The 26,880-nt window shown below is 44.7% G+C and overlaps 1 protein-coding gene across 3 annotated transcripts in view; it reads right to left on the bottom strand.

Moving 5' to 3' along the window:
* MAGI3 (membrane associated guanylate kinase, WW and PDZ domain containing 3) overlaps window positions 1–24,036 on the bottom strand; it is a 61,324-nt gene extending 37,288 nt beyond the window's left edge. For all 3 annotated transcript variants that reach the window (XM_084497568.1, XM_084497569.1, XM_084497570.1), the window contains exon 1: window positions 23,678–24,036. In XM_084497568.1, coding sequence (XP_084353694.1) covers window positions 23,678–23,999 — 322 coding nt within the window. In that variant the 5' untranslated portion in view covers window positions 24,000–24,036. The remainder of the gene's footprint in view (window positions 1–23,677) is intronic.
* Window positions 24,037–26,880: the final 2,844 nt, after the last annotated feature.

Here is a 26,880-nt window from a genome sequence, read left to right as displayed (position 1 = left end):
GGAGAAGAACCAAATACATAAAAAGCATATATATATATATATATATATATATTTAATAAGAAGTGCAAATGATATATTTACAAACACAAAACAACAACAAAACTTAGATTATTAAAGGCCATGAAAAAAAGAGAAAAAATATATTGTAATCTGTTCTGGCCATACTAACAGACTTTTCACCTTCTCCCTCAACACGAGTCTTTCTGGAGATTTAGACTGGGAGCAGACATAGAGGAGACATCAAGAGCTGAGCTCTCCTGAAATTACTGCCGCTGCTATCAGCAGAGGGAGAATCAGAGAAAGATTTGGGAAAGTTGTTGGATAGGAAAAGGAAAAGCATCGCTAAAAATGATCTAAGGAGTGACCAACACATGCCTTTGCTGAACATTGCCTTAAGATCTTCAGTGAATGTGGTGACTGATTCAGGGAGACTTGACCATCACGACATACACTGTGTTGTAGTGCTTCCCTGAAATCTTACAGTGGTGGAAACATTCCACCCAATATATGAGTCCAGTGTTGGTAAACCTATGCAAGAATAATTTGACTTTGTGTTTACTTATGAACTTTTTCATTAAAAGCATTTTAACTTTTGAAGATAACTAAAATATAGTTTGAAAGGTACATCCCTAAACGATCTTTAATAAATACAAAAAGCATTGGCAAATAATGCTGGGTTTCTTCTGAAACAACACGCAGAGCTGAAAAGGACAAGTGAAGAAATGTGAACAGCAGGAGCCTGTATTCTATCCTTCCGTTTTTTATTTTTGGCAGTATAGGAACAGCAAAATCAACTGTAACAGAAGCCTCTAGATAGTGAATGTCTGTGGCTGGGATCCTCATGTACCATGAGAAAAATCCTTTGTTTAGTGCAGAAGGAAGAAGAAAGAAAATACTGGCAGAACATAATGGCATTTACAGGGATTCTTTCAGTGCCATTTGGTTGGTATATGAAAATAACACTTGTTACCCAACTAACAATTGCCTCAGTTTGCAAATAGATGTGTCATAGTTGACAATCTTGGAAAGAAGGAATAAGGACCCAGCATTCTGAATCCAAAAGGTTTTTCACAGATGAAAGAAGCATCTGCTACCATCTACCAAGTGCATCCTCCAGCTCCAGACAGGACGAAGTCCATGGTGGGAGAGACTCCTCTGCCCCTGCCCACAGCCCAAGCAGCAGCTCCTGTCTAACCACAAACAGCAAGAAATACAGCTTTTCCTTAAACCACCTGAAGGTAAAAGCATTTGCCTCACATTCCAGAACACGTACCAAACAAATAGAGCATCAGTAAGGCTCGAGTTAAAAGCCTTGCACTGCAGGGGCCATGGTGGTAGAGCACCAGTGGAGCAGCTCCCTCCGACCTGCTCAGGTGCTGCCAGCAGCTCTTGCAGCAGCATAACGCAGCCTGACAGTGATGTGTGCCAACAGAAAACTGCAGAAGAAGTTGTAAATTAAGTCCAGCTGTATTTGGAAACATGTAGGTAGGAAATCAACACATAAATGCACTACCAGACTCAAAACCTAAACATTTTGCAATACACTAATATAATTGCATGACTCGCCTTCATCACAGCCCAGCACAGTTTTGTCAAGAGGCATTCATCTCTTCATGAAAGTAAAGTATAGATAGTGGGGTTAACATGAAACATGCATTTTGAAAAAAATTAGAGATGATGAGACATGCTGGTCAACTGGTGGACAGCACATTCAATTCATTATTTTTCAGCGAATGCTATTTTTTCTTTTGCATATCTCATTAAATCTACAGACATTCTCAGCCTGTGCATGGTTCCTGTGAATGACAGCAGGCATCATTTTAAGTTTGTTCTACGTGATGCACTGGTAGCAGAAGCATAGCCTGATACATTGTCTGCCTACAGCCTTAAGGATTTTTAAAACGAAAATCCTTTGAGTGAAGAACTTCAAACTTGCAGATGCCAGCTTCAAATATAATATTATCAGATATAATTATAGTAATACATTGCACACACATAAAAATCCATTAACGATGGAAATAGAGTCAGGAGAATTACAAATGGGTAGGCTTTTCTCTGATAATGCCAAGTATTTTAGCGTAGCTATTATTAAATAGGAGAATGGCAAAGCACAAAGAACTGTACAGCTGTTTCTGATATAAGATCAGAAACTGAAGGAGATATGAGTAGAACTCAAATGATTTAAAATAATGAATGGGTTTCAAATAAAATGCAAACATAACCATTTCCTTCAACTTAACAGCGGGGAAGAAAAATGCAAAAGAACTTTCCACAAGAGAACAGTTTGACCTTTTACATAATATATGGAGACTTTCTTCTCTCTTTGATTTGGTATTTTCTTTAAAAAAAAAAAAGAAAAAAAAAAGCTCTGAACAGATCAACAATCTTTCACCTATTTATAAAGATTTGCTATATTTTGAATACATATTTTAATTTTCTATTTTTCTCAAGATGCTTCCCACACTTTACTGGGAGGCAGCATATAGCACACGTAATTCGTGGGGAAGATAGAGCATTTTACAACTTTCTGAAACAACCACAGTTCAAGAGAATTTGCTTTCAATTACTGCAGGGTAGTACCTAAAAGCAAAGGCATACATCTCTCCTACTGCTCCCAGCTCTCAGAACAGTATTCTGTGTTTTGATACTATAAGATGGTTGAGGGGGAAAAAGTCAGTGGAAGAGTTTCTGTGCGGAAAGTTGCCCTTGAGATACTGCTGTTTATACACCAGATTAAGCCGTACTTGCAGGTCAGCAGGGAAAAACCATGATTCTCTCTGGCTACTACTGGAGCTGCCCTTTCCCTTCGCCTCCAGCACTGCTCTGCTTGTTCCTGTCCTCATTTTTAGCAGTCCCCACAGCACTTCATCTGCTGAAATGGCACACGATTTCCATCCATGATTTCCACCTCAAATAAGATGCATTCGCGCTGACGACAGAAAACGAGAATCCAGATAAAGTCCCTCTGCCACTGCTGGTTTGAAACAGAGACAAGGACTTACACAGGTATCTAGAAAGCTCAGTGAACACAGCTCGAGAGCTTGAAACACCTCACAAAACAAAACTTAGATTCGCAAGATCTAACTATGCTCCTGTAAGACAGAAATGCAAAGCGTGAGAGTCAGCAGGTTTCTGACTTCTCCACAGGAGATGAACACAGGGCACCATTAGCAGGACAGAATGGGATGCGCTGGGAGGATCGGGCTGGTGATGAAGCCTGCACGGCGACACCACGCAGGGCTGAAGGGAATTAAAGGAGAGCGCTACAGAAGTCTGATGGGACAAAACAACAACGACGGTTGGTAATACACAAACTCGTTCAAAAATTTTATAATACTGGGTTGCTCTAATAATAGCACTGACTACTTTATTAAGGCTTCCTAATCACATACTCAATCTCTTGCTGAGGTTTAATCAGCACACAAATGACTACACCTACAGAGGCTGTTTGGCAGGAGCAGTATCTGTTGCTGTTCCTCTTGTACTGGGAGCTACAAAATCAGAATCCTCTGTAGCTGTTAGAGGTTATAACAATACATTAACAAATATAAAAAGAAAAATAAAATAAACACCCCCATACGCAAAGACAAGCACCCAGGCAGCAGAAGTGAATTTCCTCAGGACAGCTATGGCTTGTTTTTCCCAATTTATAAACAATCTGCCACTCGTTTCCTTAAATTCCCAATGTGTGGGGTTTTAGTATAGTCACACTAGACAAAATGATTTCTTGAGACTGCAAGGAAATAATTTGCTCTGGAAAGCAGAGTTACCATACACAACTGAACAGAACGTTGTCGCAAAACTGTTTTAATACCACTGCTGCCCTTTGACAACCTGCAGCTGCCGTGTAAATTTAAAGTTACCAAGCACTTAATGAGTGGAGTTTAAATAGCCCACCCTAACAAAGGATCCCAAACAGGGCACTTTTACAGGTTAACCCATTGCAGTGCTGGGCAACAGCTGTCTGCCCTGGTGTTTGCCCTACGTGAGCGTCACGTTTCACATGCAGACATACGTGTAACATACCATATCTTATTGCTTAAGCAGCGTGAAGTTCTATAGAATGACACATTTCAGTCATATCCCCAAAGAAAAATGTCCTTGCAGCTGCTCTGTGTTACACAAGCGATTTAATCTGTTTGGGACTTGGCATTATTTTCCCAGCAGAAGGGTACATGTTTGCATGCCAAGACCTTCTTTTTTTTTTTTCCCCTTTTTTTTTTCTCTTCCCAGCGTGCTCTGATTAGAACTTATTCAAATAATACGCACGCTTATTTTTAGGCTGCTTTTCATAGGAAGCAAGACGTGCAATTATCCTGTGCATAATTTCTAGGCCCACTAACCTATTTCAGTCTGGAGACTGGCAGAGCGGCGTTTGACAGCGACACCGTATTTCTGTTCTGAAGCACAGCAAACCTTTCGGGGTCTCACCACCACAGCCAGCAGCAGCTCGCCACCCGTCCGGCCGCGCAGAGGGCGAGCTCCCTCCGGGGACACCAGCCCCATCCCCAAACTCAGGCTAGAGATTTGCTCTCTTACCACAAAAAAAAACTATTCGCGCACAGTTCAGCTTTGCACGCTGGGAGCAGATCGGCCACAAAAAATGAAGAATCACCATGAACCACAGGCATAACCGGCATTTTTCTGCCTCTCAGCTTCCTCTCCCTACTGTTTCCAATTGTCCCATCGCTGACCTTTGTGGAGCAGAGCCATTTACACAATTCATTTACTTTTGAAAAGACAGGGATAGCAGCTACCTTATTTTCCTTATTTTACCTTATTTTCCATCTGCTACACTTGCTCTTCTTCACTTTTAAAACGATAAAGCCCATTTCAAGCCATGTGTACCCAAACCCCAGGCCAGGGGGCAGCGACTGCAAGGCCCCCCAAGCGCAGGAGGGGCAGGGTCTGCCTGCCACGCACCCACAACAGCAAGCAACAGAGCTGCAGCGCAGCTGATGGGAGAGAAGTAGAGCTTCTCAGACAGGCTTTTCAAGGAATTCAGGAAATCCCAGCATCTCAAAGCACAGGCTGTGACATTCCCTAAGGATAGCTGCTGCTACGCCAGAGAGAGGCAGTGCAGCAATAAATTCAAGCTCCAGAGGACAGCGCGGTGCCTCCCTGCGCTCCCAAGGACTCCCAGGAATTTAAAAATATCAGCGTTAGGTCCTAGGGCAGCACTCCTCTGCATCAAACGAACAAATGTGCTGTGGTCACAGCCGTATTGATCACAGACATCTTCAAGTTGAATTGGAAAACCAACAGCAACAACAACACCCCCCACAAAAAGCTGCCTTTGTCTAACGCTCAGCAAAACCCCTTTAACTCCAGATGTGCACTGGCCATGACTAACGCGAACGCCTGACACACACATTGCACGTTTCTCTCAATTTTGGAACTGAGAGAAGCGTTATTCAGTCTGCCACAGTAACTAAGGATCGGGGTACACCAGCGTGTGCTGTAACTCTTGGTAAGAAGCGATGAGCATCCACCAAAGATGAGTCCCTACAACCGCCCGGACTGAGCATACGGAAAGCCAACACGGGAGTGAAGGCTGCAAAGTGTTTCTTATAGATGTCCTCTTTTACATAAGCCTGGTTGGAAGGAAACAGGTTTGTGTTCCTCACAGATTGTTCAACACATTTCTCAGCAAAAACAAGCTGGTTAGAGGAAAGTATAAACGCTGACATTTTAAAGTTCTGGCATAAACAGCACTGCAACTTTTAGATTGCCTAAGTCATACCAATTTCATAAAAATAAAATAAGAAAAAGACTTCCTCTCAAAACACAACCTACAAAGCAGCATTTAGTGTCAACTGTGGTTAAGTCAAACCCGTCAGGAATCCAAAACGACAATTTTTTTTCCCCAGAATGCCTCTGCAAATGTACTGAGCATCCACTATGTAGCTTTACTGTAAGTGTACCCAAATCACACAGTGTTCCTAACAGTAACCTACAAGTAAGAAAAAAACCCTTACAAGACCTACCAGCATCTTTCAAACTACTTCCAATTTGGGAAGTAAGGCAATTCTCTCTTTCACCTGTATGCAGACATCAGCCACAAACACTTTCTGTCCATTTTTTGGCAATACCTCTACGGGGGAAGCTGCAGCTGCAGAGCCCGGAGGCAGCCCAGGGCCCGCGCCCATTAGGGTCTGCTCTGGTTCAAACCTCGGCCCCAGAGCCACCACAGCAACCCATCACCCTCACGAATCTCACCAGCTTCATTCATTGAACTAGAATTTGTTCTAACTTAATTTTGAACACTGTCTGCAAGGAAAATTGTGTTTATGATCTTAATGGCATGTTGTCAAAGTAATCGTGTAAGGAAAGAACATTTCTCTCTGTGTTGATCCTTGTGCAATATTGAAAATGAAAGGAATTTATCTTATCCCTCACACGGCATATCCTATTATCTCATCACTATTCATTTACTACGATTTATTTTCAGTTATGGCACCCAGGATTTTCAATTAAATAAGAAATATGCTTCCTCTGGAAAGAGCATGCAAGCAAAGCTAAATGCCAGCAGAGGACCTGCGCAGCTTTTGGGATTCCATTGCTTTCCAGCAAAGTCCAAACAAGACAAGTGGCCTAGTCACTGAAATTGCTAACAAACGTAGCAGGTGATACAGCCCTACTCCTCCTGCTACCTTCACTGCTGGAGAGGCGAGGCAGATGCCTGGGGTCAGCTCCTGCCGTGAGCACCCACTGCCAGCATCGTGCTGTGGCGAGCTCAAAGGGACCCCGCACATCACCCAGGCTGGCCCCCAGCCCAAGCAGGGTCCCTCAGAGCAATCAATTCAATTTAAATCTGCACCTACGGAAGCTTCCAGGGGGACTGTGCATAGGACTTCAGTGCAACACGCTCGGTATGTCTGATGCACAAAACACTCTGAAAACGTGGGTTAATTCCTTCATTTAACTTTGAAATCGAAAGCACTCTCCTCCCATAATCTATTTGCATGAAAACACATCTAAAGATCAAGCAGATTGCCAAAGCAGCTATTGTGGAATCTCATTTGTTCCTCAGCACTGCTGGACAGTAACTAGAAGGCATCTGCAATAGCGGAAGCCGAACACAAGCTAACAAGGACCAACAGTACTGCGCTGTCACCGCTTGATTTCTGTGCTTCTGCAGGGAGAAAAAGTACATTCTACGTAATGACCCATTAATCCCACAAACCACACAGCACGCTAATTATGACATTTCAAAATACATTAAAAAATTAGAAAATGCATGTTTATTCTAAACCAGGAATTTGAAGTTCTCTTCCAAAGTTATTCCGATGAAATGCTCCAATTTAGCAGTATCTTAGCCTGGCACGTCTGGGGAAATGCCGACACTAAAAACCATACCCTCTGACCAATGCAAACAAAAGGCTCTCTCCTTATCCTAGAGAGAAATGTAATTCAGAATTAACATTCAGAGATCTTTGTAAATATTTCTTCAACCTAATAAATTCCTTCATACCCAACTGCTAAAAAGCAGTGTTATAGTTTCTAAAGTTGCTTAAAAGCCACTTATAAGCTTGCTATAAATTTGTTCTTCAAACTGTTGTAAGCTGTGATGAGTAACCCATGAGAAAAACAGGTGCAGGGGGTAAAACTGGAAGGGTGGCGACATTCACAGAGCAGCACAAACTAAATCATTTCTCTAATGAGCAATAAAAAGGCACTGCGGAAAAAAATATTGCAGAGGACAGAGTTCTGTACCTGCAGCCACAGCTCTGCTATCTATATAGCCAGAAGGTCGGACCGATCTTTATCTTCCTCCTTCACACGCGCTCACCCGTGTAACAGTGGCAACACGGACTTCAGCTCCAACTTCACCAGTTAACTTCAGGTGGCTGCCTGTCTTTTTGTCAGTTCCTGTGTTTGCTGGCGTTGACTAAACATCTTTACTGAACAGCAAGTAAAAACTCTACAGTACTTATTTTCCCTTATTCAGTCACTCTGCCATTCAGATGAGGACTCACCTCGTGCTTAGGAAATGGAAATGTTGCATTCTGCTCCCAAAGGGTTACGGACTCAAAGTCAGCTCAACTGACCTTGGTGTGACTTACCCACAACAGTCAGCTCCTCCGTAACACAGATGGTTGAACTGATGCTGCCAGTGTTTTAAGCTCAGAAAGTGCTTTTAATTTTTTTTATTATTATTATTATTATTATTATTTCCTCATGCTGTGTTTACTGTTTTACATATGCCTCTGACTGCCAAGGAATTGTTAACTAATCACCATGAGATTCATTTTGTTAATGCACAGCTGGGTACTTGGTCATGCAACATCTGCTTCTCAGCATTTCTGCTTTTCCTTATCTAGCTGTAGTCAGTAAGAAAGCAGCCTCAACAGAGCATGCGGAAGCTGAAAGTGGTAAATGAGTTTATTAACAAACGGTGATTAATATTGGAACCCTCAGACTACTAATGAACGCGTGTGTCTCGCAGACTGAAAGGACTAACTGGAGCAGCCAGGCAGCAGGTAAGAGACATTCTCATCACCCCCTCCCGAGGCATTTATTTGAGGTTACTTCAGCGTTGGAGGAGAGCACGAGGCAGAATTGTGCCACCTACCCTCAGAGCAGCAGCCTCACCTTCCCAAGCAGCCTCGGCCAGACGGCAGTGCCAGGACAGGACACCTCGGTGCAGCTCCTGCTGCAGGGTGGCAGCGGCTCCTCTCCAACACCCTATTATCTACTAGATCATCAGTGATCAACTTTCACCAGTTGATTGCAGTTTAATTTTTGCCTCCAGAAGTTCTACACATGGTAGATGTCCTGAACAAAATGGCAATGCTTGTACAGCCTATGCGACAGGAAGGGTCATTCAGTTACAATCATAAAAGTTTCAGTTTGGGAGCGCTTAGCTCTTGGATTGTGGTGCATTCAGCTCGGGAAGCTTGCCAATCATCGTCTTCATGCAGCTGTCTCCAAAGGCTGGACTCATTTATATCTGCTTAAAGAGCTCACTAAATTCAAGACTGACACAGAAATGGAATTCTCATAAGAAAGCACTTCAAATAACAAGACAGCTTTGAAGGCAAAGCCAAATCTAATTTCTGTTCTCAATTCACAATCAATCAGAAGGCAGCTATGTACGCGCACCCCGATAGGAAAACCAAAACTGACAGCACAGTAGTTTTTTTCCTGTATTTATTGCATCATTTGCTTTTCTGTCACCCTTGTCTGACCATATAGATTCTGGAGTAATCTCTCTGAAATGCTTTACTATTACCAGAGCACAGTCTTTCACTGAGCAGATACTTCTGTTACCCACAATAAATACTTATTAAAATGCTTCCTTATTCAGAGCCCGTACGTGGTACTTTCAGATTTACTTGCACTGTTTTCCCAAGACAAATGAACTCAAGATTAAAATAAAATTCCATAGCCTGAACTCCATGCCTTGCTGATCTCTCCCTCCTGTCAAAAAGAGACCGTGTTAAATGCAGCCTCTTCGGTTGTACAACCCCTCCAGACCACGACCTTAGCACTCAGACGTCGCTCTGGAGCCGCCAGTCAAACAGTGCGGCAGAAGTGGGATTTTGAGTTTGGTCTTGAAATGAACAGGGTCAAAAGAGCACTTCCACCTTTATTGGAAGTGCCAAACAGGAGGAACTGCTGTAACTTTCCAGCTTTAGGTGACCTTCAGTACCAAATTTGCATTTCAATCTATCTAATACCTGTTTAAGGCAGCCAGAAGGGACACAACCACAAAGCATTAGAAGCTGCACCTAGTAGGGGAAAACAAACCAAATCCACCAGCTGAGATCACCTGCACGTGTCCATTTTATTTGGCTGTAGAATTAATTTGATGCATGAAAACAAACACTTAATGCAGGCCTACAAGTTTAAAAGCCATCGACCTGGGCAGTTACGGCAAAGACCTGGAACAACCTTCAGGCAAGCTCAGCAGGACTGGCTTTGGGCACAGAAACCACAGCACTGAAATGGCAACAGCTTTACCTTAGGCATTTTGCGAGACTAAGCAACACCCCAGTAAGTGCCCCAGCAAATACCCTACCTTCCTTCTCCTAACAATTTTCTCTTCCTTCCTAATTTTACTCATCGTATCGATTCATGATCAGGGAGCAGTTGCCTGAATTGTGAATTCCTCAGGTAAGATCCAAATTTTTGTCAAAGACTGCCTTAAAAAACAAAACAACAACAAAAACACAAACACTTCCTCATTATTTTGTTAATTCTACATCTTTTATATATATTTTTTGCTATGAAATGCTGAATATTAATTTTCCACTTTCTCTTCATAAACTCTTTTGCAGAGTTTCTTGATTCTGTGTTGGATTTCTTTTTTATTGTGGTGGTCTTAAAATCTCTCTTAAAACGTCAGGTCCCATACTGTGGGTATACTTCACTAAATTTCAGTTTAAAAAATTTTGAGCTACTAAAAACCAGCCAGCCTTTAAAACTACTTTCCCATTTTCCCATAATGATTAATTCTGGAAATAGGAAAACTCATCTCTCTCTGTTTTTAAACAAACTTTAAGCAGTTTTCTTATGTTTAAGTAATAACTGTAAATACTGAACAGCACAGAAGTTACAATGCATGAACAGGCATAGTTTGCCTTTGCTGTTTCCTTAACATCCAACATCTCTAAAACCCTGCAAACCAGAAAGAGCAATGGACCTCTTAACAACATAGTTCAATTAAGAAAAAAAATCAGATGTGTTTGCCAAAAGGCAACAAATAACGATTTCAGAACAAAACGTATGCCCCCTGAAGGTGATTCAACAAAGCAGAAATTGATTTAAGGCTTTTTTTTTTTTTTTCCCTGAATTTCACCCGGTGCAAGAAGAAAAACACAAAAAGAACTTCCTCGGGTAAAAACCTTTTTACTGTTCCTACAGGATGACATTCCACATTATGTATCAGAGACTGATGACTGAATGGAAGAATATTCCATTTTAGTAAACTCTTAGCTTGAAAGAAAAATATACAGTAATATGCAGTATAATATAAAACCATACAGTCCCCTGCAATTACTCACTATTTTGATGAACATTAAGTGTCCTACCCTAATGAATTCATTTAAGTACTAGTAGCATCTCCTAAAGGGCGTTAATTAAACTTTTTCAGCACCTCTACCTTCACTAGAGAAAAGTAATTACTCATTGCTGTCCTACAGAGAGGGAAATAAAAGCCACAGGATTAGGTATTTTTACACTGAGTAAGTAGGGCAGACAGGAAGGGCTGCAGTTCAGAAGCAAGTTGCTATACATAATTTCACTACACGAGCAATACTTCAGGCCTTGCACTGAGAAAAAGTTTTCCTGCTGCCCTTAAGAGAGCCACAAAGTAGGGTTTGAAAGCACATAGGTCTGTCAAGGACATAACTCCATCAGAACATCACATAAACCAGTTGGCCACCATCTCAGCTTTCTGATGAAGTTTAACCACAAGTCTGGTAGACACATCAAGCTTTCATACCTATTGATGAATACATTTTAAAAGTATTTATAAATATAGCATATTAATACTTCTACAGTAAGTGATTTAAAAAACAAACAAACAAAAACACATACATGAGTAGCAGCTGTCAGATCTTGAATAATGGACCAGAATCATTTTTATTTATTCATACAAAACTGCATTACACAACAGGGACTAGCATTCAATCTGAAATATAATCACAGCAATTTTGTCTTCAAGCTTAGGTCATTTGTAATTTTTGTCATACACCAAACACATTGCATTAAAGCTCACATTACAAACACTGTCTTCCGAAAACATGGCAAATTTGAAGCACAGTCAGGGTAACGCATATTTCAAAATATTACTCAGCAATGGAGTGACACAGCTTTTTAGGCATGGGCACTTCCACCTGATGGTGCCCACAGCACCAAGCTGTTCCCACAAACACAGCTCTCCCAGCATCAAAGCATTTACAATCTAATCTCACTGCAAAGAAGATTAGTGAAATTACTGAGCAGTAATAGTTCCAGCAACAGAGGTAAAAATACTTCACTGGCACTTTTGGTCAGCTGATTTCTGAGGAATTCTTTAGACCAATAAAGGACAAAACAAGCCATTAAACATCATTCCCCTGGATTAATACGGGACTCTGCTTCCCTCTTACATAACGGGATTTTGAAATTCCTCTGATGTACATGCATTAGGAGGAAATCATCTCTGCAGACCTAAAACTTTAGGGCTTAGTTATTTCCTGATAGTTCTGTGGTTTTAGAGGAAATAAACTGAACGTTAATCCTCTTGGATTTAATGAGTAGTACCAGCAAACTCTGCTTCTGCCTATTAGCAAACCTTCAGCCTGGGAGAAGGTCACTGTAAACTTGGCCTATAACCAAAACAAAGTTGCATCTACTGGCAATGAAATCTTAAAGATAGGAGGAAGGCTTACGTGGTTTGGGTGTTCTTGTTCTTTGAGTAAAAACTGTGTCAAAATTATTTAAAAATTCACCTATGTCTAGACTTTTTCATGAAAATCACTTAGCACAGTAGGAAAATACCTCATCAGCACGCTGACTTACACTGAGCTCAAATTATTTGTCAATGGTTTTATACGTATATATTTATTTATTTATTTAATAATAATTTCAGAAAAAGAAATAACTTACATAAGTGCATCTCTGAATTCAGCTGCAGGATGAGGCTGGGAGGCCAGCAGCTGTGCCAAACAGAATAAACCAGCCCCCATTCCTCCTTCGATTGTATTTATGTTGCGACCTTCCACTAAGTCTTGCGGGAAAAACGAAAATTTATACAGAAGCAGGGACTTTTGCTTTTTATTTTGATCTGTTTTTAAGAGTGATTTTCCTGCTTAATGCTCACTGAAGTTTTACTCTTGACACCACCCACCTCCTATGCACTTCTTCCTTTCAGAATGCAAAGAGGATGGGGAAGACACTATACAAATGACTTTTTCTGAAGACTGACTACAAGTAGAGCAACTATTTAAGATAAAGAATGCCTTTTAAAGAGGCTTTCTGTACTGAAGTAGACAGGGAACCAGCTAGTCATCTAAAGATTAGCTACACTTCATTTTGCTATCTTTAACTTTTGTTAAAAACATTATGCAAAACAAAAGCTCAAAGTTGCTCATCGGTTACCTTGCCTATTTCTTTTTAACTTTTACTGCTAGTCTTAACCACTACAAGAAGTCCATTTTCCAGGATCTTACACAAATAATTTATGTGAATCAGATTTTTTTTTTCTTAGGATATCAAGAAGCAGAACTGGTTTAATTATCTGGTTTCTTCCAGTAGCCTGATTTCAGGAGTTAAGAGAATGTTGCAGATCCCCTAAGACCAATTTAATTGCAGATCCAAATACCTTGGGACATGTTTTAAACTCTGCTGGGACCACGTTGGTCAGTCACTAGCGGCTGCACCGCTCTCCACTACAGATGCTCGGCAGGAAGGGTTCTCAGCTCACAGCCACTGCAGACTGAGACTCCCTGAGTGACTCCTCTAGTGCTCATGAAACATTTCAGTAAAGCAAACAGACCGAAAAGGGGCTTAACTTTGCTATACAAGACTTGGTGACCCTAGAAAATAATGAAGAACCCACAGAGATCAAGAAGTTGAAAGTTGCTGCTCTAGAGCAAACACGCTTTCCACCCTAAGATTATTTCCACTAACAACTTAATTTGATAAACTACATCACCATATCAAGCCGTAATTAAGCAGCTACTTCAGATGGAATTTTTCTTCTCATCTGTTCTTTCATCATCAACATGAAAGAAGATTTTTTTTTTTTACAAACATGTTTCTTCTGGCCAAGCACAAAACTGCTGCATATTTTACTGGGCGCCGCTCCCATCTCCATGCGGGGAATCTGCTGGCACGGCAGCGCCGCATCTGACCTGAGCGCTCCTGGCTGCAGCTGAGCAGGGGCTTGGGGTGATGCTCTTCACCCCAGCACAAGCACTTTGCAGCATTTCCACCCCGCCTGCCCTCCACACACAGCACTCGTGCCTGCAGCCCTGGGTTGAGTCACAGCAGCCACCGCAGGCCCCAGTGCAAGCACCCTGATTACACCCACAGAACGTGCAAACGCTGATCAACCTTTTAAATGGCAGGCAGAGGAGTCCTGGCAAACTGGGCTGCATCAAATCACTTGCTATGCCCCCTCCTGCATACTAAAGCAGTCCTTAATAGAAGGGACACAATTTGAATCCCAAAATGTAATGAACACTGAAATTCTCTCAGAACACAACTGTGAAATGATCCAAGTCCAAGGGAAATGCAATTCTCCCTGAACGCTTTGTTAAAATTCCTCTGACAATGGCACTGTGGACATTTCAGTAGAAACTCAGCTCTAAATCTGTTCTTCCATATTTCTACCTTCAGAGCCTGATACACAGGCAATACTACCAAGTAACTACAGTTGCTTTTCAGAGCAATTTTTAGCAGATGACTGCAGAGATCTCCTGCCTTACACCTTAAAATCCAAAAGGGCCCTTGGTGTTCTTCATAGCTCATGGATAGGGGCAGATGTTGCATACCTTAAACTGAATTTGCTTACCAGAAAGTAAACAACACCGGATCATACCAAGCATCCATTTTTATTTCCATGACATGAGATCTTTATTCAAATTTGCACTACAAAGAAGTGAAATGTCTAGTGGCCAGGCTTAAAAATGCACGTGGGTTGTTCGCTGGGTGGGCGAGGGGATCATGGCTGTTCTTTCAAGTGACTTCAATGTTTAGTCTATGATGCATCTTAAATCACGAACTTCTAGAAGTGTTTTTATGTAAACGCATAATAGCCTGCAGACAGCTACTGAGTGCTGCAAACCTACAAGCCAAGAATAGAGGATGGATTAAATGTCACTCAAGATTCATATTTTCCAGATGCAATAACATGCATTCGGTTAAATGATCAGTTAAGAAGACTAGTTTATTAAAAACAACAACAACATTTTCAATTTCTTATTCTTTACTTCCTGGTAGTAAACCTGATAAATCACCCTCAGAAACAGGCCGGGCTCCACCAGGGGTTACCTTCTCTGCCACAGAACCAGTCACAGGGTCAGGGTGGCTGCCAGAATTTGGGTTCATGGCTTCTGCAGCAGCACCAAGGACAAGGAACGGGCCCAGGACATGAGTGCTTGCGGCCTGCTGTAGCCCCAGGGCCCTGCTCCTGAGGGGCCTGTGCCCAGGCTGCCCTCGGCCCTGAGCGGACACCAAAGGCCCCGCCAACAAAACCAGGGCAGAAGGGTATCACATCCCCGCCTCAGCCAGGAAACCTCAGTCAGGCATGTGAATGCTGGGGGCTGCGGTGGTTTCTGGGTGACTCTGAGCGAAATTTCTGTGATCCAAGCCCAAGACTTGGGGAACAGGTTTGAGAACATCCCGCAGCAGCAGCCAGGCTCCGCCGCTCTCTGCACTTCAAGAACTTCACCCAGGCACAGACGTGTCCGTATGTGTGGGGATTCCGCAAGTTGCTACAGCTCCCACTTGGCTGACAAAACGAAGAAGTTGTAAATAACAGTGCATGGGAGGGAAGCGTTCCCAAGTCTTCACTTTGAAGAGTAAGCAAAGCAGGAGATGTACAGGAATCATAAGAAAAACGCTAAACATCTGTGCCTTTCTGTACAGAGCCCTAAATTAGCACGTACAAGTCAGCAAAGCCATAAACGTTACAAGGCTTAGCCAAAGTTCAAAAAATTACTGAATCTCGGTGAACCCTACTTCAGTAGCTGCTCTAGGCGCACTAACACCTGTAAAGGCATTTCCTGTTATCACCTCCTCCCACTTGCGTTGCGAGAGGAGCACCAAACCCCGAGCCCAGCTCTTCTACACAGCATGACCCCATTCCCCGCATCTGTTTCCTTCATGCTCTGTTTCCACCCTTCTCTGTCTCATGGCACAGGGCTTCTTCCACCCAGCCGGCCAGAAATGATAATTCGTTATCATGCAGGTAGAAATAACACTTATAGACAGCCATACCAAAACAAAAAAAAAGGATAATTCTGATATTTATATAGCATTCACAATCCATAAGATGTCAGCTGTTAGTCTGATTGTATTTATTACCAAAAGCCGGTAATGAAACAGCACTGAAGTAGAACACAAAAATCAATATTCAATAAAAATCAATATGCCATGATCTGACAGACAAAGAATTCAAGTTTTACTTTTTTAATACAGATAACTGAAGAGAGATAGCTATCCAGAGCTTAAAGGAATTAACTCGTTACTTACATACTGTAAGTTATTTTCATGAGATGAATCAACTTATATGAGCTAGACTACTATTCAGCAACTGAGGAGCGACACAGGATTGATAATAAACACACTGGTGATTTTCAATTTGAGGAAGTTACATTCAATTAAAAGCAAGCAATAATTCACGAAAAATTACAAGCTCATGCAACATACATATTGAAAAATAGCTTCAAGCAAGCATTTTTGACAGCTCACTTGGAGAGAGCCCAGTGCTGTATCTAAAAGCCTTGGTGTGCTTTGCAAATGAAATTACATTTCCACATAAGATCATTACTTTAATACATTGCATTAGTATATGACAAAAGCACGGGGACATAAGTTTGAACAAAGGATTGCTATGATTTTATTTCATCTTGAAAGCTGCACCTGAACTAAATCACCCAAATTTGCATCAAATAGCACTGATGCAAATTAGCATGGCTTGTACAGAGGTTTTAACAGCTAGTGTGGAAAAATCAAACTCCAGCGTCCCCGTACTCGCAGCACCCACAGCAGCAACCCCTTTCCTCCCTCGGTGCCTTGACAACAGTCTCCTTGATACCACGCAGACAAGCGCCCTTGCTGGGTGACTCCCCTTTCCCCCTGAAGAATACGCTCTTGATTTTAAGACTGATGAGCTTGGAAGCCAGCCCAAAGCATTCAGCTACTGCTGGCATGTCACCTGGGGGCTGGTCCCATTCCCACCACGACCCCAAAGCAGAGTAATTCAGTACAGACTCTACTAGCCATCAGCAACAGAGAAGGTGAATTACAGAGAATTCTGGTTTTGAAGACTGGTATAGCAGATCAATACAAATCTGCAGTCTTCCCACTGCATTTCCTCTCACCTTCTGTTCAGCTGAACTAAATCAGAAATTTACTCTCAAATACAAAGAGCTCATATTTTTCTTAATCCAAATCCAGTCCTCTCAGGAATACCATTGCCTTAAAGAAGAAAACTGTTCCCATTCAGGGAACAATATGCAATTTAACCCACAGTCCATGAACATTAGAAGATATTTCTTAAAAGGAAGCATCTCAAATTAAAAACAAGAACCAGAAGAATGAATTCAGAAGACTTTAAAGCAGAGCAACAATCAAAACTAGAGTAATTTTTTCAGCTGTCAATTTGAATGCATAATCCTTTTTATATTTGTAAGATACTTTTAAGAACAATATCTTGAAGCAGATGTTACAATAATAAAGGAGCATCGTGCAGAGCAAGTTAAACAAGCACAGCTTGTTTATTTTGGGAAAATTCTAAAATGACAGTTTTGTTCTGAAGTGCCTTCTAAAAGTAAAAAAAAAAAAAAAAAAAAATTTGAAAAAATTAAGGAAATTGAATCATTGAATCTTCTAAGACAATAAAAAGAATAAAGAGACAGCCATTTTCTACAACTGACTAGCATTTCATTAAAGCCAGCCAAGAATTCAAGGGCAATACTTAGACAAGAACTATGAAGAAATCTGTGGTTGAAATCACAGCTTCTAATGAAGATTCATGTTTTGTTTAATTCTTGGTTTCATTCACATAGAAAATAAAGTCTCCTGCTATTGTAGAATAGTGGCAACGGACAGTTTCAAGGATTTTAAACAAGTTAGTTCTGTGCCAATGTGTAAACCTAGGCTGCTTCCTTTTTTTTTTTAAAAGGGAAAAAACCCTCTCCTTATTGCAACCAATAAATATATATGCAAAAACTTGTCTACCTGAGTAAGAAAATTTTCCTTCCAGGAATAACTGGAATACAAGTGCTCAATTGTTCAGTCCTAGTGAAATTCCCATGCCCCACAAGGAGGAGACAGGGACACTGTGGTGGCAGCTTTGAAGCTCACAAACAGGGAGAGCAGACGCTGCGCTACCGGCTCCTCCGCCAGCTCAAGGTAAAGGCTGGTCTTACTCTGTGCTGTTCTGCCAGGTCTCTCCTGAGAGACATCAGCGAACAAACAGGGAACAGAATGGCTCTCCTGAAGGGAACAAAAAAGTACAAATTAAAACCATGGTGTTAAGCAGCGCAGTAGCAAAAGCCACATGAGGCCTCGTTATCATTTGAAACTAACATGCTAAGAAAGAATAGAATAATTAGAGCCAGTGAAATCACAGCGCTTATTGCAGTGAGATTTAAACAAGTATGTGAAAGGGAACGGCAGCATGTTCTATGCCAAGAATAACATGTTTATATAAAGATGAATAGGAGAAACAAGACTACAAATTGCATACACATACTAATGCTAATACCAATCCCTTGGCAAGCGCTTGATGGTCCTCTGCATCCACGCACCTGAGATGCAAACTAAGAGCTTGTAGTGCAAGGTGGCTCTCCCAAACTGCTACGCGATGCACCATCGCTATTGCCAATGCTGGACAAAAGTGACAGGGCCCAGCTGAAAGAGTTTCTCACTCAGGTTTCTTTTTAAAGGTAGCACATGTCTTCTGCCCACTTCCACTAATCTGAGATACCCTACACATCTGTTATAGGAAATAACATGTACATTTGTTTGTTTTGTTTTGTTTTTAACCTCCAAGTGTGGTAAAATGAATCAACCTTTTCTTTTTTTAACGGGTCACTCTCTCACACGCCCTCGAACAGGAAGGACTGTTTTTCAGACCAACACCCACAAGTCCTCCACCCGGTGTGCGCGAAGAGCGAAGGACCCGAACTGACTTCCTCATCCCCCCAGTAGCACAGTAACACACTGGTCTGGTTAATCACCGAGCTGGCCTGCTGCCAGCTCTCAGAGAAACACAGAATTAGGGTAATGCCTTTCCTCAGAGAGGCAAAATTATCCTAGTGTGTATTCTGATCTCTGTTTTAACACGGCACATTTAGAATTCATCAGATTTTGTGAAAACAGCCTCTCAGTGCTGTGTGCGCTCCTCTCTGCCTTAATTGCCAAACATGCAAATGTTTACCCCCACACAGAGGCTCAGCGCCTACCTCAAGCACAAAAGAAAATGTAAATCAATCTTACGTACTCAGCTGCAAGCATTATGTCTGAAGCATCCTGGTCTGAGCTACCGCAGTCATCTCACGCCTCTGGCTTCAGGGGAAGGACCCCGCGCACAACCGGCCTCTGATCGCTCCCATCGCTCCTTCTGGTAACGGGCACTTCACAGGTTAATTACTACACAATTTCACCATCACGTGAGAAAACACATCTTACTGTTTTCTGGTAAATCTGTAGTAGACTTTGATCCAGAGAGCATTTTGGTAAGCTAAGGCCTTGATATCCTCAAGATTGCTACATCTTGAGAACGTTACGTGATTTAGTGAAAGATACTGGCACGAAAGCCAAAACAGCTCGGTACCAAGAACTTCAGAGTCCTGCACCCACCCGTCGGTCACCTCACTTTCTGTACGAGTGCATCGCAAGCCAGGGGGAAGCAACAGACCTGAAGCCACAGCGGACATTGAGAGGCTGCGGCTGGCCAAGTGCACGCAGCAGCAACGCGCCCCTGTGCTGCACCAGGGGCAAAGGACTGAAAAAGATCCCGTGAATGTGAACGGGGAGGTTGTCTGAATGCCCCATCTGGTAAAACAAAAAATAAATAAATAAATATATATATCCTAACCTGAACTGAACTTACTGCATGCCTGAGAATCCCCAGCGGAGGTCACTGATAATGCCCCCGCTGCAGAACAAGTTTTAATCACAGCTGAAGTTGTGACAGTCGGCTATGAAATAAACACAGAGGAAATCAAGGTTTAGTGGTTTCAGGAGCACTGAGACTTTAAAAAAAATAAAATAAAAATCAGAAGATAGTCTGAAGGGAACTTTTAATCGTTTGGAAGCTCACTGCATTTCTTGATTACAGACCGGGTTAGTCACAACAGAGCTGATATACATTCAACAATAAGCCAGGGACAAAACTCCACGGTTTGGAAGTGGAAGAGCAGCGTGACTCTGCCTGCTTCTTCCCAGATGCTAGTTATATGAAACCATAATAATTGCCACAGAGTAGCTTTATGCATCGAAGCTCCTTCGTTTGGAAGGAAAGCACATTCCTTCCTACATAGTATCTGGCAACCCAGGCTCCAGAAGGAGGAACTTGCAGATAATCAGCAATGCTTGCTGCTTTACCACGTTAAGTCTGCAACCTACTTCTGATGCTGCAGCACGCTGCTCTGAAGAAAATACGCATTCAGAGTGAGAGTGTTAAGCATTTTAGCGAGTAAGCTCAGCTTCACGTACAAATATTTTTCAGGCTGAATGTGACTGTCACACGCAACCAGTCGGTACGTTTACAGGATGAGCTGAGCAGGCAGAAGGATGATGGACTGACTGCAAGCAAAATGCTTCGGTTTTTCCTTAATGGGAATAAAAGAATCAGAAACAGCGCCAGCTACTTACAAGGCTAATGCAAGTACTAATCCAAGTGACATTGGGCAGGGAAGGTCCTTGAGCCACCTGACAGCCATCGTTGGGATGCACATAAGCAGGTGATTAGCTTGAAACCAGCATTTAACAAGTGTGGCTAAAATACAGATGCGCTCATTACGATGAGGCTGTTCATGTTAGCACGCACACAGGACGAGGAGCCCTACTGCTCCGTACGGCCGGCTCTCCTCAGCTGATCGAGATGACGAACGACACAAAAATAACAGCAGGGTTATAATCTAAAGCACCGAGCAGAACGAAGCAATGCCTAACTTTCATTTGGACAACTCCGATCCCAGCATCGGTCCAGGAACACTGGCAGAAAACCCGAGAGCAGCCTTCCTGCAGGTCTCACCGCACGGCCCCTGCTGCTGAGGGGCTCCCAGCGCCTGCGGCCCCGTCCTGGAGGTGGTCGTGACCCCAGCACCGAGCCCTGCTCAGCCTCACGCCGCTCTTGTTCTGCTTCACGAGGAAGAACGGAGTGAGAGGGAAGGAGGAACTTCATCAGCAAAATGGTCCTTCGTTTGTGATGTGCAGTTAACAGATGGCGTTCAATTTAGCATTCGTATCTTTCAAGTGTCTTATCAAACAAGACTAAACAGCATCTTGAAATTTCCATTTTAAATTTTCTATGAGATTGCTAGAAGTATCACAGACGGATTCTACTGCTGTCAACTAAAGCTGTTGCTGCCTTCAACGAAGGATGCTCAAAATAAAGCACACGTCCAGCCTCCTGACGTGCTGCCAGAGGCCACTGGGACACCCGCACCAGATTTCACCGAGAAGACGAAGCCAGCTCTCAAAAACTGAGAGCCAAGGCCGCACACTCTCCAAGACCAAGTATGAGGAGACCAATTCCTCCCTGCCAGGAGGGAGGCAGCAGAGCACAGCATGGCCCTGATGATGCAGAAGTCGCCCAGAAGCAGCACGCTGCCTGCCAGAGGCTCTCCCAGTCTGGCAGCGCATTCAAAAGACAACATTTGGGGCTGGAGAGCAACACGGGGCCTTAAGAAGTGGGGCAGCTTGGGCCTCTAAGCATCCAGCCATCCCACAAGCACCACACGCCACCACCTCCGCAGCCCCTACCCCTCAGGCACCACCATTGGGGTCAGCCAGCCTGGAGCACCTCAGGTCGATGTGGGAAGAAGGGGAGCCACGGCCAGAGTCATGGTGCTTCTCTGAAAATGCCGTGCCAACAGCTCTCGTCACACGTACCCTAATTGGAGTATTTCCACAGAGTGCTACTGTGGCAATTGAAAAAATAAAAAGCAACAAGAAAAATAGTCTGCTTTAAAATACCGCATTTAAGGACACTGAGTCTAACACCAAAAACGCCTGCCAAAATCATCTGATGTGGTAAATAAGCTTGCAATATGCTCTAGTATGGAAAAACTGCTGGATCTGAAGCATGAATTTGATTTGTTCCAAAAGTTACATAAAATCAGCATAGAAATGCTACTTCTCTTTACACAACTCGCCCAGTGTTTAGTTCACAAGCCCAGAATGACTACACTGAGTAACACCGGGCTGTGCAAGACACCAGCAGCACTTTCCTTCTGCTGAGAAAACTGCTCCTACCTTTTAACCAGTTCGTAATCCCCAGGAGAATTCTGCTCTTACCTTCCAGCAGCAACACTGGCACACAACAGCTCCGTGCGCGCCCCACTCAGGGGCTGCTGACACCCCACCGAAAGCCTGCCCAAAAACCCAGCTGCACCAACTCACAGCACTGCACAGCAGGAGCCCAGCACCACTGTCTGGTGGGCACCACGCTCCTCGCCTTCTATCCCCCTGCTTCACAATTGATTTAAGGAACAGAACCCGCACTGCTTTTTAGTGCCTCACCTTTACAACACCTACACCTACATCAGAGCATCATCTGGCTCTGGCAAGTGTCTGCTCTTCGTTGCATGCATTTATTTCAAATCTTTTCTGCCAGTTTTAACTTGAAAGTTTGAGACATCTCTCTGTTACGGAAAGTCCCAGTACGGGAATATCCCATTTCCCTCCAGAGTAACCACACAAGAATTTCGTTTGATATTCTTAGTACAGTTTCATCTGCCATTAACTTTTTAAAAAGAGATTTGTTATTGTCTCGTCTTTAACAACGTGTTCCTTAATTTATTTATTCTTTTATTTGAATTTAACTTGCAGCAGTTTGTTCTTTTCTAGTTTCCTCATTCAGACAGGGTGTCCAGTTTTTGAAGGCAGGCATCTCGGAGCCAGCAGCCTTCTGTAGCTGCTTTAAGGTGTTGCAGGTTTCATTTTTTTTTAACAGGTGATACACATCGGGACTAAGTAAGTGCTCAATCTCCGTAGCAAAGATAACTTTTAATTAGTGGTCAAAGGAGGAAACTCTGATTTAAGATACACGTTACCTAGAGTCAAAGAGCAACCTGGGCGTTATGAAAGAAGCACAGAGCAGGTGGTAAACAGAGAGCCTGTAAAAGCAGCGTTTTGGATTTCAGCCCCTGACAGGCTGTTACCGGCTGGGATTCAGACAGGCACAGCTTTAAGAGAGCTTCTGCACAACGCACCGAGCTCACACCTGGATCGCGACCAGCAAAGCTGCAGCTCCGGAGCTCGTTCGCTGTGAATCATTAACGCGTGTGGTCGCGGGCACCGGGGAGTGCCGGGCACCAACCTGACGCCCGACACCTGCTGGCCCTCATTACCCGCAGCGATAACCCCGACCCGGGGGGGGGGGCACAGCCCAGGGGCTCCTCCTCAGCCCCCCACTCCCAGCCGGGGCCGAGGGCGCTCGGGGGCCGCGGCCGGGGCCCGATCCCGGTCCCACCGCGCTCCGGGAGGCGCCGCCCCCGCGACCCCGGCCCCGGCCGCGCCCCGCCCGGTGCCGGCCCCGGGGGGTCGCGGGGAGCTCCGGGGGGCTCCGAGGGGCCTCGGGACCCCCCCCTCATCCCCCCGGACCCCCAACCCCAAGGCCCCACCCAATCTCCGCGCTCGCCCCGGGGCCCCCCCAGCCCTCTCAGGGCCCAACCCCAGCTCCGGAGGGAGCCTCCCCCCCCCCCCAGCGGGGCAAGGACGCGGGGCCGCGGCCCCGGCCCCAACCCCGAGCGCGCTCCCCGGGCCTGCCCGCGGCCTGGCTCACCTGGGCGCACGGTCTTGAGGCGCACGGGCTCCCTGAAGTGCCGGATGACGGCCAGCGCGTCGCGGTGCGTCAGGCCGCTGACGGGGGTGCCGTTCACCTCCAGCAGCACGTCGCCAGGAGCCGGCGCTTTACCGGAGAGCAACGCGGGGCCCGGCCCGCCCTCGGAGCCCGGCGGTAGGCGCCCCGCCAGGTAGGGGAACTCGCCGCGTTCGGCGCCGCCGCGCAGCAGCTCGGGGTCGGGGCCCGCCGCGCCGCCCCAGGACACGACGCACTCCTGCACCTTGCTCAGCCAGTGCCGCTTCTTCCGCAGCGTTTTGGACATGCCGCACCCCGGCCCCCGTCGCCGCCGCCGCCGCCCGCTCCGGCCGCGGCTGCCGCCCGACTGCCGCGCGGCCCCGCCCCACCCCCGGCCCCACCCCTCGAGAGGCCACGCCCCCCTTTGTAAGCCCCGCCCCCCTTCGCGAAGCCCCGCCCCGCCGCTCGGTGTAGCCGAGGGGCGGGGCTTTACGTCACGGGCAGCGCGGAGCGAGCCCCGCCCCCCCCCCCGCCCGCAGCCCTGAGGGGCCTGAGGGGAGGTGTCCCCTCAGCAGGGCCTGTGCATACCCAGCTCCAGCCTCTGCCACAATTTTTATCCTTTATCCTTTATCCTTTTCTCACATAGCACCTTAGGAAAGGCGTTGGCTGGCCACCTACAAGGACCCTCACAGCGTTTTTCCCCTCACAGCGTTTTTATTTTGTGTTACAGTTCATCGTTCATCCTGCTGTACGCTCCCTCAGGGTTCAGGGATGCTGCCCCTGAGCTGTGCTTTGGGGTTTCTGCCTCGCTGCTTCCTCCCCACTGTCCCGCTTCCCCTCCACAAACTACTAGGAACAGAGCAGTGCCAAGCCTGCAAACATTAACCCTCCCCGAGTCCTATGCTGACGTAGTCGCATGTGCATATATCTGTGTGCATCAGGATACACCCCGTACATGTGAAAGCAAACAGTTAATCTACCATTAAGCACATGAAGGTTTTTATATTCTCACTTCTGACTTCCAATTTAATTGCTAACTGAGACACGTTGCAATATGTTAACAAACCTCATTAGCCACACACACACACACACAAAACTGGCTGGCCTTACCTCCTTGTGTCCCTACCAGGAAATTAAACCCAACCAGGCATTTTCGAAACTGAAAACATGATGGGGATGTACAGAGCAGAGCGATCAGACTGGCATTTTGAGGATTTGTGTCAGTCTGCCACCTTTGAAGGAATCTGCCATGGAAAATATACGGGGAATGAGTTCCTAGACAGAAACTAATACCTCAGTGAAATCCAAAGTAATTTAATGAGTCTGAATCGCTTAAACCGAAGGCTTTATTTACTTCATAGGTATCAGCAAAGACAGCTCAAAGAATCTGTGCTAAGATCAGTGCTCTCAAACCCACTTCCATTATAGCCCTTCATTTTATGCTTTGTGCCCGTGGCATTTGCCTTTCTGAATTCAGCTCTACTTCTGTCGCTAACAAACTTCAAAACGTGAGCAAACTGCTCAGAGAACTGACTGACAATTTTAATTCTCATTTATGCCACGTGACGATGAGTACATTCGTCCTGCCTTCCTTCTCCCCTCTAATTACTGCAGCTCACAGACGTGTGAGGCGTCTGCACCGCCTCGCAGTGATCAGAAGGAGCGGGCTGTGCGCCGCCAGCCCCAGCCTCCTGCGCTGTGAAGAATTAAGTGTTTACTGAGCACCAGCGTTTGAAATCTCAACTAGCTAAAAGGGGCCATCAAAGCAAAAACAGCGCTCCGGCATCTCCAGTTCATCACATCAGGCCATGGCAGCTGCCATCCTTCTCTGCTGTTGGCATCAGCTCACAAACGATGCCGTGCAAACACGGTGCTGAGCTCTGCTGTATCAGAACCAAGGGAAGAAACTGCTTCAAGGAGCAGCATCTTCCTGGTAGGCAGGGAAGCGACGTTTGTTTATCACACTGCCAAAGTTCAAAGGCAATCAAAACTGCAAAAACATGTCAAACTGCTGTTTAATTAGAGTGTGAAGAGGCTTTCTTGGAGAGGACAGAAAGGGAATTGTGGTGCTACATTTGGACTCCTACAGAGTCGTTCTCCCAGTGCCCAGCGCTTGCAATGCAACTGCCTGTGCTGCATGCAATTCTTCAGTCCTGCGTTCAAAGGGAAGACACCCAGCCCAATACTCATGAAACACAAACAAAATAGGCACAGTTCCACCTTCAGCAAGGACAAAATGAAAGCAAGTTGCGCCCATGCAGAGGTATTTGCCTGTGCAGAAGCGTGATACTGCCTGACCTCCAAGGGACTGGGTGCACAGGAGATCCATCTCACACCAATACCATCTGAGTGCACTGCTCTCAGGACTTTTGGGAGAACCAGCGATGATGGGTGACTGCCCCGCACTGACGGCAAACAAAAATACTTGCCAGGGAGGAGCAGCAGGCACAGTGCTCCTCTCAAAGAGAAGCACTCATCTCAAGCATGGGGTAACAAATTATTCAGGAAGCGAAGTGTCTCTGAGGAAGCCTAAACAAATCACAGTTGGGTAGAGTGGTTCAAAGCCAGCCGCTTGCTATTCTGTGGGCAGACAAATCCAGGGTTGTCTATTTGAAAATTGCGTTACCCTAGGATACAGTTATCTAATGGTAAAGTTTTAAATGCATCATAAATTAACTCGGATGGCAGCAAAAGCTGCTTTGCAAGCAAATCTTACATGAATTTTGTCACAATTCAAAAAAGCCCAGAGAATAAACTCACGTCTTAATAGAGATCTGTGTCAACCAGGGCTGACTAAGCCCCAGTGTCTGGACTGCTCACCTGAGAACAGAAAACGGATCAGCCCCAGCAGGCTGCAGATCAGCACCAACCAACGCCTCAGCGATACGAGGCCGCTCTGTCCTTCTGTTTGGTACATGCCACCGCCACAGCACGCACGCAAGAGGCAATACCAACAACAGCAGCATTCATGCATCACTTTGTCTTTCTCTCCTGTCTCTGCCCCCCTTCCAAAAATAAAAAACACCCTTGGACATTGCAGATATTAATTAGTGATCATTACATACAATAGGCACTGAATGACTCTCATGAACAATCACGTTAAGTTTTCAAACAACAGGAGCAGTGGTCTGGGAATTTACTGTGCTTTGGCTAAGATGTTACAGTAAATTAATTCCAGTCCTATCTTC

The sequence above is a fragment of the Aythya ferina genome (genome assembly GCF_964211825.1).
Source record: "Aythya ferina genome assembly, chromosome: 25".
Taxonomy (NCBI): Eukaryota; Metazoa; Chordata; class Aves; order Anseriformes; family Anatidae; genus Aythya; species Aythya ferina.
Note: the sequence above shows the minus strand (reverse complement) of the source record. Positions and strands in the feature narration are given on the sequence as shown.